At 34.5% G+C, this 13,242-nt stretch overlaps 1 protein-coding gene across 1 annotated transcript in view; it reads right to left on the reverse strand.

The window, feature by feature from the left end:
- The window catches only part of csmd3a (CUB and Sushi multiple domains 3a), a 516,772-nt gene that overhangs the window by 168,596 nt on the left and 334,934 nt on the right, over positions 1-13,242 (reverse strand). The window contains exons 50-52 of the mRNA XM_073847643.1: positions 7,796-7,981; positions 7,426-7,620; positions 1,306-1,479 (exon numbers count right to left, since the gene is read on the reverse strand). Coding sequence (XP_073703744.1) covers positions 1,306-1,479; positions 7,426-7,620; positions 7,796-7,981 — 555 coding nt within the window. The remainder of the gene's footprint in view (positions 1-1,305; positions 1,480-7,425; positions 7,621-7,795; positions 7,982-13,242) is intronic.

Raw genomic sequence — 13,242 nt, forward strand, 5'->3', positions numbered from 1 at the left:
GTAAAAAGACTTTGCCAAGAAGTCCCTGTGTATCATTGGATATTATTAAATTCCATTAAAAATATTTATTTATTTATTTTTAATCTGTATGGTACTTTAGCGTGTTTATGCTTTAGTTAATGTTTATTGCATATCTGTTTTTGTATGTATGACCCTGTGCACAACCTATCATTTTCTCTATTTCATGGACAAGCAACTTACAAAGAACCCCGATTCATTATGTGGCTTTTTATTGTACCGCTTGAATTACTTTAGTGGTTGTGAGTATATGTGACCCTGGACCACAAAACCAGTCATAAGGGTCAATTTTTCAAAACTGATATTTATACACCATCTGAAAGCTGAATAAATAAGCTTTGCATTGCTGTATCGTTAGGACAGGACAAAATACTGAGAAAATTGCCTTAAAAGTTGTCCAAATGAAGTTCTGAGCAATGCACATTACTATTTAAAAATTAAGTTTCGATATATTTACGGTAGGAAATTGACAAAATATTTTCATGGAACATGATCTTTACTTAATATCCTAATGCTTTTTGGCATAAAAGAAAAATGTATAAATTTGACCCATACTCAATGTATTTTTGGCTATTGCTACAAAACTGGACTGGTTTTGTGGTCCACATATTTTAAGGTAAGATTTTGCAGGCTTTAGTAGTTCAGAAAGATTGGTGTATTAACATGATATCATTTAATAAACTATCATTTTAAGCTGTGAAAACATACAAGCACCAATCTGCCATTCCTAACACATTTTCACATTTTATAATGAATTTCTGGCAACCACAGCTGCTGTTTTATAGTCCGGGGAAGGTATGAACCCAAAAGATGTATAGGTTGAATTTAATGTAAGTCACTTAGGATACAAGCGTGTGCCAAAAGCATAAAACGCATGTAAATTTAATGACACTTTCTTGAATAAAAGATATGTATAAATATTAAATGACATTTGTTAATTCACTCACCTTTTCCATCATCTTGGATGGATATTTTTCCACTGAGAAACATTACAATGTATTATAGGATTGCGTTCACCATCAAGGTCAAAAGACTGTATCTAAGAAGGAATAATAATGATGTCTTTGTTCCTACATAGGCTCTGGACCAGAGCTTTTATCTCCTTGTGATGATATAGGTGCTGCATACTGTATAAGCAAAAAATTAAAACCACTGTTGCTATGGAAATCCAGTCTAAATGTCACAGAACTCTTTTATATGGCCTTTCAGGACCTGGTCTCCATTAAAAGGTTACACGGATAGTAATGTGTGGTGAAGTTTTGAAAGATATAAGGTTTCTGGTGTTACCTAGACAGCGCGTCTCCGTCCCGCTCCAGAGACCCGATGCCAGACATTCCCGCACAGTCGAGCCCACCAGAATGAAGCCAGAGTTGCAGGCAAAAATAGCGGTTGCTCCGAAGGTCGTCTGCGTTCCAATTTTCTTTCCATTAGGAGGAGTGGGCAGCTCTCCACACGAAATGACTGCAGTAAAAGGCAATAGAGGACAGAATGAATCGGAACGCATCTTAAAGACAACACGTGCGTCTGCGTTTTACATTCGTGAAGAAAACAAGATAAACTGAAGGAAGGAAATATCTATATGATAATATAATATCTATAATAGAAAACAGCTGAAGTCAAAAGTTTACATACAGCTTGCAGAATGTGCAAAATTATACAAATTTAAATTTGAATTTAAATTCAGTTTTGTTTTGTTTTTTTTAGCATTTTTGTGTATTTGAACCCTTTCCAACAATGTAGTACTTATTTTAATGTAAGTACTTAATGAGCAAAAAAGAAGAAAAATTTACACATATTCATTCTGTTCAAAAGTTTTCACCCCCAGCTCTTAATGCATCGTGTTTCCTTCTTTTGACTTCAACTGTATATATTACAATAACTGATTTCTAAATGGATAAATCTCAGTTTTAAAACGTTTATAGCTTTGATACTCAGAGTTGTGTTTGAGGAGTTTAGTAGCAAGTAGTTAAACTAATTAAAATTAGAAGTAAGCTTCCTCATTTGACTGCTTTTTAATGATAATGTTACTGAAACTTTAATTAAAAAAAGATATTGGTTCTCAAACTACTTTTACTTACAGTAACTATCTAGTAAAAGCTAATTATTTCTTATAAAGTGTAGTTTGACTGTTCAGACAACATGTATGACTGTGATTTACAGCCCTGAAAAAAGGCCACGCAAGAAATGCACATAGAAATAATCAAAATATCTCAAGATGAATTGACTTCTGAACGGATAAATCTCAGTTTGAAAATGTTTACCAGGTTTATAGCTTCAAAACTTAGTTACATTTGAATAATTCAGTAGCAAATAGCTAACTAGCTAAAAGTAGAAGCAAGCTTTACTGTGTATAGTTGATCATATTTTACAATGAAAAAGTAATATACACTTAAATCTGACTGTTACATTTAAAAACCCTGGTGAAAAAAAATGCTAAAACCAGCCTAGGCTGGTTGGCTGGTTTTAGTTGGTCAACCAGCCTGGTTTTAGCTGGTTTTAGCTGGTCATAGCTGGTCGGCAGGCTGGTTTTAGAGGGGTTTTGGCCACTTTTCCAGCCTGGCCAGGCTGGTCAGGCTGGTCTTAGCTGGTCAGGCTGGAAAACCACCAGCTAAAACCAGCCTGACCAGCCTGGCCAGGCTGGGAGACCAGCTAAAACCAGCCACTTCCAGCTTAAACCAGCTAATACCAGCCAACCAGCCTAGGCTGGTTTTAGCTGGTTTTTTCAGCAGGGAAGATACGTTCACTTTAACAGCTTCAACTTAACTAGCTAGTAAAAGCCATCTATTAGTTCAAAAGAGTACCTGGACTGTTCAAACAACATATACAACTGTGATTTACACCTCTGCAAAACCACCACAGAAGAAATGCACAACAAAATTAGAAAATCATGTCAAAAAGAATTGACTAAATTGAGTTTCAAAAACCTTTACTGTGCCATGTTTATAGCTTCAATAGTCAGAGTTGCATTTAAGGAGTTTATTATCAAGTAGCTAATTAACTAAACAGAAACGCAGAATATCCGTTTGTTGAATTGTGCCCCTTAAACCGCTTTAGTAAAAGCTAACTATTCCTTCAAAAGTGTAGCTTGACTGTTTGAACAAACATGTACAACTTTAAACCTCACAGAAGAAATGCAGACCAAATGAGCAAATTATCTCAAAAAAGAATTTCTTGAACTTCCACAAGTAGTTAACTAACTAAAAGTACAAGTAATCTTCTAATTTTGGATCACTTTGCATACTAAAAAAACGCTACAGAAACTTACAGAAATGTAAAAAGATAGCCAGTAACAGGTAACTACTACTTTAAAAGTATAGCTTGGCTGTTTTAAACTGAACAGTTTGTGTCTTGGGGAGCTACAATTTCAAAGTAGCTTCCCAAACACTGTTCTCATCTATCCAAAACCATCTGAAAATCCATTCAGGAGCTGAACGTTTGAGCTGAGAGGAGATCGGGGATTTATTATATATGTGATACACTGTTCAGGAGCGTTTACTCGTGCAGGGAAACCACAGCGGCATCATCATTTCATCTGTTATCAACTTCTCATCATCTTCACTCTGATTGTTGTTGTTTTTTTGAAAATTGATGCCGCAGTCTTCTCGCCAGGGTGCAGGATCCTGTCAGACGCCATCAGTCATAAAGCACCTCTAATGTTTAGATTGTGGCTCTCATATGGGAGCCATAAACACATTCATCACGTCTGTAGTTACAGGAGATGCACAACGATGATAACTCAACCATCTGGGGACGGCACCTGCCGATGAAGGACTGCGATTGTAACAAACAACTGGATTTACTCGGGATTCCTAAGCTGTGTGTGTGTGTTTTTTGTTTGTTTTTTTCAAATAGCTTGTCAAAGGAATAGTTCATCCAATAATTAAACTATGCTGGAAATGTACTCGCCCTCAGGACCTCCAAGATGTAGATGAGTTTGTTTCTTCATCAGAACAGAGCTGTAGAAATTCAGTATTACATCACTTGCTCACCAAAGGATCCTCTATAGCGAATGGGTGCCGTCAGAATTAGAGTCCAAACAGCTGATAAAAAACATCACAATAATCCACACCACTCCAGTCCATCAATTAACATCTTGTGAAGTGAAAAGCTGTGTGTTTGTAAGAAACAAATCAATTATGAAAACGTTTTAATTTAACACTGTTTCTGGCTAAAATGACAGTCCATAATCCATAAAAACACTTGCTCTGGAGAAAAGGACTATAGAGGATTTATTGGTGAGCAAGTGACGTAATGGACTAAAAAGTGGGTCACTTGTGGATTATTGTGATGTTTTTATCAGCTTCTTGGAATCTCATTCTGACGGCACCCATTCACTGCAGAGGATTCATTGCTGAGCAAAATTTCTTCAAATCAATGAAGAAACAAACTCATCTAAATCTTGGATGTTTTAGCAAATTTTCATTTTTGTGTGAACTATTCCTTTAAAAACAGCCAATATAGTGGAGAATATACCAGGTCAGATTTGTTTCATTATTGTGATGTCGCCATATAAAGGCTCTTGGGAAATCAGTACTTATGATTTCATAAGACATACAGTAATTATAGAATACAATGGAGGTACTGGACAATTTCATATTTTTATTATTTTTTGACACATAAAAACTATATTGTTTTTAGCATTATGTTATGCGTGTAAGTGTTTTTATATAATTGCTGTTAAGTTAATTCATATAAAAAATAGAAGATTACAAAAACAATTCAAAAAACATTTCCATCTCGTGTTTAAGATAACAAAATATCACATTCTGGAAAATTGCCTAAAAATAATATTGGAAATGGAATCTGAAGACAATGCAGAAACCACTAAATATAATAAATAACTTGCCATTTAATGCTGTGTGCATTTTGTATATATGCATTTTGTAAAAACACAGCAAAACAAAACTAATATATACACAATGCCAGTCATAAGATTAAATGTCTAAAAAAAAGTCTCTTCGCATTTATTTAATCCCAAGTACAGCAAAAACAGTAACATTTAAAAATATTTTTACTATTTTTAAATGGTTTTCTATTTGAATATATTTCAAAATGTATTCCTGATTTCAAAGCTGAATTTTTAGCACCATTACTCCAGTCACATAATCCTTCAGAAATCATTCTAATATTTTAATTTGCTGTTTAAAAAAAAAATAATTATAATGTTGAAAACAGCTGAGTAGAATTTTGTCAGGTTTCTTCGATGAACAGAAAGTTCACAAGAATTTTAGCGTTTATCTGAAACAGAAATCTTTTGTAACATTACAAATATCTTTATCATCACTTTTGATCAATTTAAACTTAAAGCATCCTTTCTAAATAAAAGTTTATTACTAATTTCTATAACTCTATTTGAAAAAGTATACTGACTTCAAGCTTTTGAATGGTATAGTGTAAAATGTTACAAAAGTTTTTTATTTCAGATAAATGCTGATCTTTGGATCTTTCAATTCATCAAAAATCCTGAAAAAAACTCAACTGTTTAAAATATTGTTAATAATAATAATGAGAAGAAAAAATGTTTTTGAGCAGCAAATTAGACTGGAGTAATGATGCTAAAAATTTATCTATGATCACAGAAATAAATTACATTTTAAAACATCTACAAAAACAGTTATTTGAAATAGTAAAAATATTTCAAAATGTTACTGTTTTTGTTGTACGTTGGATCAAATAAATGCAGAAGAGACTACTTTAAAAAAAACACATTATAAACAAATTTTACTGTTCAAAAACTTTTGACTGGTAGTGTGTCTGTCTGTCTATCTATTTATCTATCTATCTATCTATCTCAGAAGCCCCAGGACAAGAACCAGCAGACTGAGGAACAGTTTCTTTCCCAGAGCTGTCTCCTTATTGAACTCTGCCCCCCACTGACACTTGCCCCCAACCCCACACACCCCTCCACTCTCCCCATTACCATTGCACTACTTAATCCATTGCACTATACTGTACATACCCATTTGTAAAAGCACATTTCCATTGCACATATACATTTTGTACATTTTTGATGAATGTACCTACATGTCTATTTGTAAATTCCTACTTTAGTAATCAGCTACCTGTATATTATGTTCATATCGATCTGCAATTCCTGATAACAGTTAATAGCAACCTGTATATTATGTTCTGTACATTCTAATTGTTAATAGCACCTGTAAATTATGTCCACAATACTTTCATCTGTAAATAATTTCCATAGTTTCTCCCTGTACATATCTCCTATAAGTGCACTTATAACTTATAAATTATACCTATATCCTGCACTTGCTGCTTATTGCACTCCTGGTTAGACCTAAGCTGCATTTCGTTGACTTGTACTTGTACATGTGTAATGACAATAAAGTTGAATCTAATCTAATCTAATCTAATCTAATCTAATCTAATATATATATATATGTGACCCTGGACCACAAAACCAGTCTTAAGTCGCTGGGGTGTATTTGTAGCAATAGCCAAAAATACATTGCATGGGTCAAAATTATTGATTTTTCTTTTATGCCAAAAATCATTAAGAAATTAAGTAAAGATCATGTTCCATGAAGATTTTTTGTAAAATTCCTACTATAAATATAACAAAATGTAATTTTTGATTAGTAATATGCATTGTTAAGAACTTAATTTGGAAAACTTTAAAGATGATTTTCTCAGTATTTTGATTTTTTTGCACCCTTAGATTCCAGATTTTCAAATAGATGTATCTCGGCCAAATATTGTCCTATCCTAACAAACCATATATCAATAAAAAGCTTATTTATTGAGCTTTCATATTATGTATACATCTCAGTTTTGTAAAATTTAACCTTATGACTGGTTTTGTGGTCCAGGGTCACATATACAGTAGTCAACATTCGAAGTGGATCAAAACCTTTCATCAAATTTGTCCTAAGACCAAAAAGAATACCCGTTCTTATCTTAGGACAACTTTTGATTAACTTTTTTGATCCACTTCGAATGTTGACTACTGATATATATATATATATATATATATATATATATATATATATATATATATATATATATATATACAGTAGTCAACATTCGAAGTGGATCAAAACCTTTCATCAAATTTGTCCTAAGACCAAAAAGAATACCCGTTCTTATCTTAGGACAACTTTTGATTAACTTTTTTGATCCACTTCGAATGTTGACTACTGTATATATATATATATATATATAGATTAGCCCAGAAAATTGCGGAAAACGCTCACGAATTCTGCATGTCTACAAGGCACCGCACAAGCTGCTAATCTTTCACACTTCAGGACACAATTGACAAAATCATTAGTCTTGCAGACTGCTCAGTCTGACCTTAAAAACCGGCCAGACTAACAAGGCCTGGGAATTGTGCGTGTCATGATATGTACAGCATTAATGCTTGAGTAACAAATGAAGCGCATAACTCACTCTTGCAGCGAGGTCGCTCATTCCTCCAGCTCCATGTCCCATTGGATGTACAGTGAATGTGGGCGGGCCCGAGCCGGTAGTAGCCAGCGTTGCAAGTAAAGGCCACTTTAGTGCCGTATTCATAACGAGAGCCGTTGACGATCCTCCATTTGCCATGATCCAGAGTGAAGGACCCAATACTGGGACACACCACAACTGAGAGGGAATCAGTAGTGTGATTAAAATGTTTGTATGGCACTTACAAATGCAATTTACCTTCACATAACCAGTCTATTTTGGCACTATATATAGTATACCTTTTAAAGGGCTACTGAATGCATTTAAACCCTTAAATATTTTGATGATTCAAAACCAGGAGGTCTTTTTTCACCTGTGCAGCGAGGGATTTTATTGTGGTTGCTCCACGTGCCATCAGCCTGACACACGGTGCTGGTCACCTCTTTAGAGGACAGACGGAAACCATCGTTGCAGAAGTAGGTGGCTCGTGTTCCTGCTGAATAATCAGCGGCCAGCATGCCTCCGTTCACAGGGGCCACGGGCGGCCCACAGGACACAGCTAGAAAAGACAATGCGATATGCTTGACTTTGTATCGAAACCTCAACAAAGAATAGAAATTACTTCACCTCTCTTTTGTTTTCCAAGAAAAATGGCATACAGAGGATTTGGGAATTAAGGCAAGACACTGCAGGTGAATAGGGTAAAATCAATAACTAATAGTTACTGTATTATCTTACCCAGCTGATTGATTCCATTGATAATTGCAAACCTTTTTTGTATTACAAGTTTTCTAAAATGTTAGGTTTAAATATACAAATGAGGCATTATTTTAACCAAATATGCGGTAATTTGCATACATTTGTAGTATAAAAATCTAAACTCTGGATGAAGTCCGTTTCAAAATTCTTGAATTCTTTTTTACATATTAGAAGCAAATGTTTTTACAGGGGATTTTTATCTATATGTCATATCTATATATATCTATATATCTATATATATCTATATCTAATCTATATATATATATATCGGGTGTGATTTGCCGGGGGGATGGGGGGGATTTCCCCCCCTCTGGTCTATGCATCCCTGCTTTTGCTGAATTATTTTTATCCACGGTGGGGATAAAACGTCCCGGGAAGCCACTCCTACATCCCGATCTGAATCAAATGATTCGCCATACGCGCTTAAAAGTTGAACGTTCTGAATCAAATGATTCGTGATCCGATTGGAGCGCTTCGAAACAGTGAATCTTTTTGCGAAGCAGTGGTTTACTGATTCGGAGTTTCCAAAAAGCTCCGTTGATACTTTGCTCACCTTCCCTATAAAATGTATTCGTTGTTTGAAACTAAATCATTACTATTAATAGGCCTAACTTACGATGTTTTTTATTAAATTGTGATCACATAAAACAGCTTTCGTCGTATTAAAAACATTTCATGACCTGACACTCATTATCTGGTTCTTGCCTAAAAAGATGTGCATATAATGCGTGTTGTTAACAGATTACACTAAGAGTTTGGTCAACCTCTGCCTATGGAGAGAGAAAACAAAAAGTTTTCAAAAGCATCCCCCCTCTGGTTTTTTCACAAATCGCACCCTGTGTATATATATATATATATATATATATATATATATATATATATATATATATATAGATGAACAAATCCCTCTGTAAAAAACCTTCAGAATATAGACAGGAATAAAAATTTAAAGTTTGGTGTAAGTGTTACTGAAGTGGAGATTAATGGCTCAGTGTAGGAGAAAAACCCATTTTGAGAAAACCGCCTTTAAAAGTATATATTGTAATTGAAATCTATTGACACAAAGATAAAGTGCTATAAAAGAAACACTTAACACTGTCTTTTGGGTGTTTTCTTTCAACTAGTCTGAAAAAACACTTTATGAAACACCAAAAAGCCCCACATCTCAAACTTGAAAGATGCATAAAAAAGTGTTTTTGCCTGCAGTGTTTCCCCTTATGAATTTATTCAATTCAGAACTGATTATACAGAAAACAAACTGGATTTTCTTTAAAGTCACATTTGTCTGGAACATTTGCAAAACCCTGCATGACCTTCTTTCAAACTTGTGTGTGAAAATCAAGTTCCAACAATAAGAAAGTTTTGTAAATGCATTTTTTCATGTTATACAGTATATTCTGTGCCACCTTCAGAGCGTAAATACATGGCTTGCATCACATGCCTTACAGATAAACAACATTCAAAGTATAGATTTAAAGGGAAAAAGATGGTGAAGCTGCAAATGCAAATAATGTGAATGCATAATAACCTGTTATTTCCCACAAGAGTTATATAATACAATTTACCTGAAATCTCTGAAGGGCAGTGAATACATTTATTTCTCAAACCTCTCTTAAATTCTGTCCACTTCATTTGACTATGTATATGTATACCCTCTGATTAAATATAAAAGATGCATTTTCTTAATGATCACTAATTTATAGAAAGATAGCAAAATTTAAATGTATTAAACATGTTTTTAATAAAAACAGAGAAAAATATGGCATGAATATTTGTAAATTAAGTAACGTAGCTAATTTTGTTTAAATGAGGGATTGCAGAAATTAATACATCCTAGATTTAATTTAACAAAGTGTAATATTCTTGTACTGTACTTAATATGTCCTGCACATGTCTTGGTACTGAGTTTACGACAAATTTTGACATCTGTCCAGTTTAACTCCTGGAGGACGACCTCTTTAAATGCCCTGGTCTTTAATGGGGAGTTTTGCTCAACTCGTCACTACAGAATCCCCCACAGGTGCTTAAGAGTCTTAAGATCGAGTGAAAAACATGTCCACTGAAGGATTTTCACCTTAGAAGAAAGACATTGTCATGTTAAATGCCCAACAAGCATCTTTAGTTTCAGTTTTTTGTAATACTGATAATGCCAAAGTCCCTTTAAGGCAAGTCATGTCACTCGGCGGCCATCTTTGAAACGCTACTCGGGAAGGCAAGTGCAGCTCCTATCTCTTTGAATGGGGAAACATCACATTCTCCAAAACTGTTCACCAAGCTTACGATTAAATTTCATATTTTAAATTTTCAAAGAAATCCAACAAAAACTGCCTCATAAATATGGTTCCTTGTGCTCCAATAGCATTAAAAAAAGCCAGTGCGCATGCGAAAGTACTGAGCGCACGTCTTTGAGCGCCGATTGTTTCTATAGCAACCGGGACTTCTAACGGCAGCTGCAGTGACGCGCTGACTTTACTAATCAACGATTGGCTTTTTCACTAAGAAGGCGGGGCTTCGCGGCCATAATGAACTTTGCATTTTTCCCCATTCAAAACTATACGAGTGACATGTCTTGGGTATTCTGTGCATTAAATGATTTTAATGCACAACGTGGAAGCCAAGAATCATCGATGCGAGTGATGTGTCTGGGTTTGCGTGCATCAATTAAAGCACCACATTAATATAGAACGGTGATTTAAATAATTTGCAACTACCTGTGCATGAAACGGTTTTACTGCACACCTGCCAGCCAACCAGAATCAAGTATTCAGACAGACCATGGTATAAGTAGAATTAACCCTCAGGTTGTGTTCTTGTTATTTTGACCAGGAGAGACCTCTCTTCCCCGTGAAAATGCTTGTTAATGTTATTGAATTGGACCAACTTGTTTTCTTTCAATTAGCACAAGTTTTGTATAATTTTTATTTTAAACAGATTGATCGTAGGCCTTAGTGATTTGAACTTATACACCTCTGTTATTGAGTGAACATTGCCAAAATTATCTACAAATAATGCTTTTTCATTAAAAAACTGAAATGTATGAGCTCAAATCAATAAAGTCTACAATCAATCCATTCCAAAAATAAATACAAGACCAGTGCTAATTAAAAGAAAACAAGTTAACAAAAAGATTATATCCAAGATTTGGTGATAATATAGCATAGTACGTGATTTACAAGCAATGTTAAGGAGCCTAGTCATTTTGACCAAGAACCCCAATTAGGTAAAGGATTTTCAGCACAGCACAAGGGTTAAGAAACGTCCATCCAAGAAACTCCAATACAGATACTTCCCTTTACAATGGCTGTTTGTTAATATCACTTTCCTCGTTAACCTATCCACAAAAGCCAATTACACAAGTACACACACCTTGTGTGGCTAGTTTTCCAGCAGATGAGGGCAGGTGAGGTCAATGCCATTGATTCAGTTCCCTCTGAGTGAACTCTGAATTAACACTTTCCCTACAGAGACTATGATGGGCAAAATAACTTATTTTCAAGATCGACTAGTTGGTGGATTGTCTAAACAAATAGTCAACCAACTGCCCAACTGTCTTAAAGTCTGACAGTTTGTCATAAAATCCCTAAATGAGTAAAATCCAGTTTCTAAATGACAGGAAGCAGCATAATTTTGGAGGGAAAACAAACATTAGTAAACATTAGCAGTAAAGTTGATACATTTTGGGATATTTTGCAGGTTTATGCCACTCCAAAACATTTCAAAAGATAAATATCAACATTTACTTCAAGATGTCTTGTAAACGAACTGGCAATCCCTCACTTTAGCTTCTGCATTCTGCTAGTATTCTTAATTAAACAATCAAGTTATAATTAATAAAGCTAACTACAGTTGAGGTCAAAAGTTTTCCATCCCCTTTTCAGAATCTGTAAAATTATTTTACCAAAACAAAAGGGATCATGAAAAATGCATGTTATTACTTATTTAGTACTTACCTGAATAAGATATTTCACATAAAATATGTTTAGAGACATAATAGTGAATTTATAAAAATGACCCCATTCGAAAATTTACATCCCTTGATCTTTGATTCTTAATACTGTGTTCTTACCTGAATGATCCACAGCTGTGTATTTTTTTTTCTTTTTAGTGATAATTGTTCATAAGTCCCTTATTTGTCATGAACAGTTAGACTGCCTACTGTATTTCAGAAAAACCCTTCAGGTCCAACAAATTTTTTGTTTTTTCAGCATTTTTGTGTATTTGAACCCTTTCCAGCAATTACTGTATGATTTTGAAATCCATCTTTTCACACTGAGGACAACTAAGGGACTCATGCATTAAGAGCCGGGGATGAAAACTTTTTTAATTTAAAGATCAGGGCAAATTTAACTTTTTTCTTCTGGGAAAAATTTAACAATCTTCTGTAGCGTCTGAAAGGCAGTACTAAATGAAAAAATATATTTAGGCACAATAAGAAAAATGTACACATCTCTATTCTGTTCAAAAGTTTTCATCCCCCGGCTCTTAATACATGGTCTATTTCTGGACTATCAGTCACTCAGTTGTCTTCAGTGTGAAAAGATGGATCTTAAAATCATATAGTCATTGGAAAGGGTTCAAATACACAAACATATCCTGCATGTTGTATGATCCCTCTTATTTTGCTAAAATAATTAACATTTTGCAGATTCTTAAAGGGGACGTAAGCTTTGTCCTTAACTGTAATAAAATGTGTTTTTATAAAAGTCCTTTTAACACATTAATTTTAAAAGTTAGCACAGCAGGAATGACTCTCCACCGTGTTTGACCTCATCAAGTCCACACGTTGAATGGGAGGTCTGAACATGGTCATGTGCGAGCAAACAGGGTTGTAATTAGCCAGCATGGCAAAAATGTGTAATTAAACGCATGGAAAAGGTGCTGGAGTTTGCTTAAAGCGAAATCAATACAGCGATGAAACATAATAGGTTGTCCAATTACCGAGTGCTAAAATTCTAATCAAATAAATCCAACAAAACAACAGCGCTTGTATTAATGCTAATAAAACCTAAGCAGAAAGCAAACCCCATTCGGCCGTATTAATTAGCAGAAAACAAAGAGACG

This window comes from Garra rufa, chromosome 9, assembly GCF_049309525.1.
Source record: "Garra rufa chromosome 9, GarRuf1.0, whole genome shotgun sequence".
In the NCBI taxonomy this organism is placed as follows: Eukaryota; Metazoa; Chordata; class Actinopteri; order Cypriniformes; family Cyprinidae; genus Garra; species Garra rufa.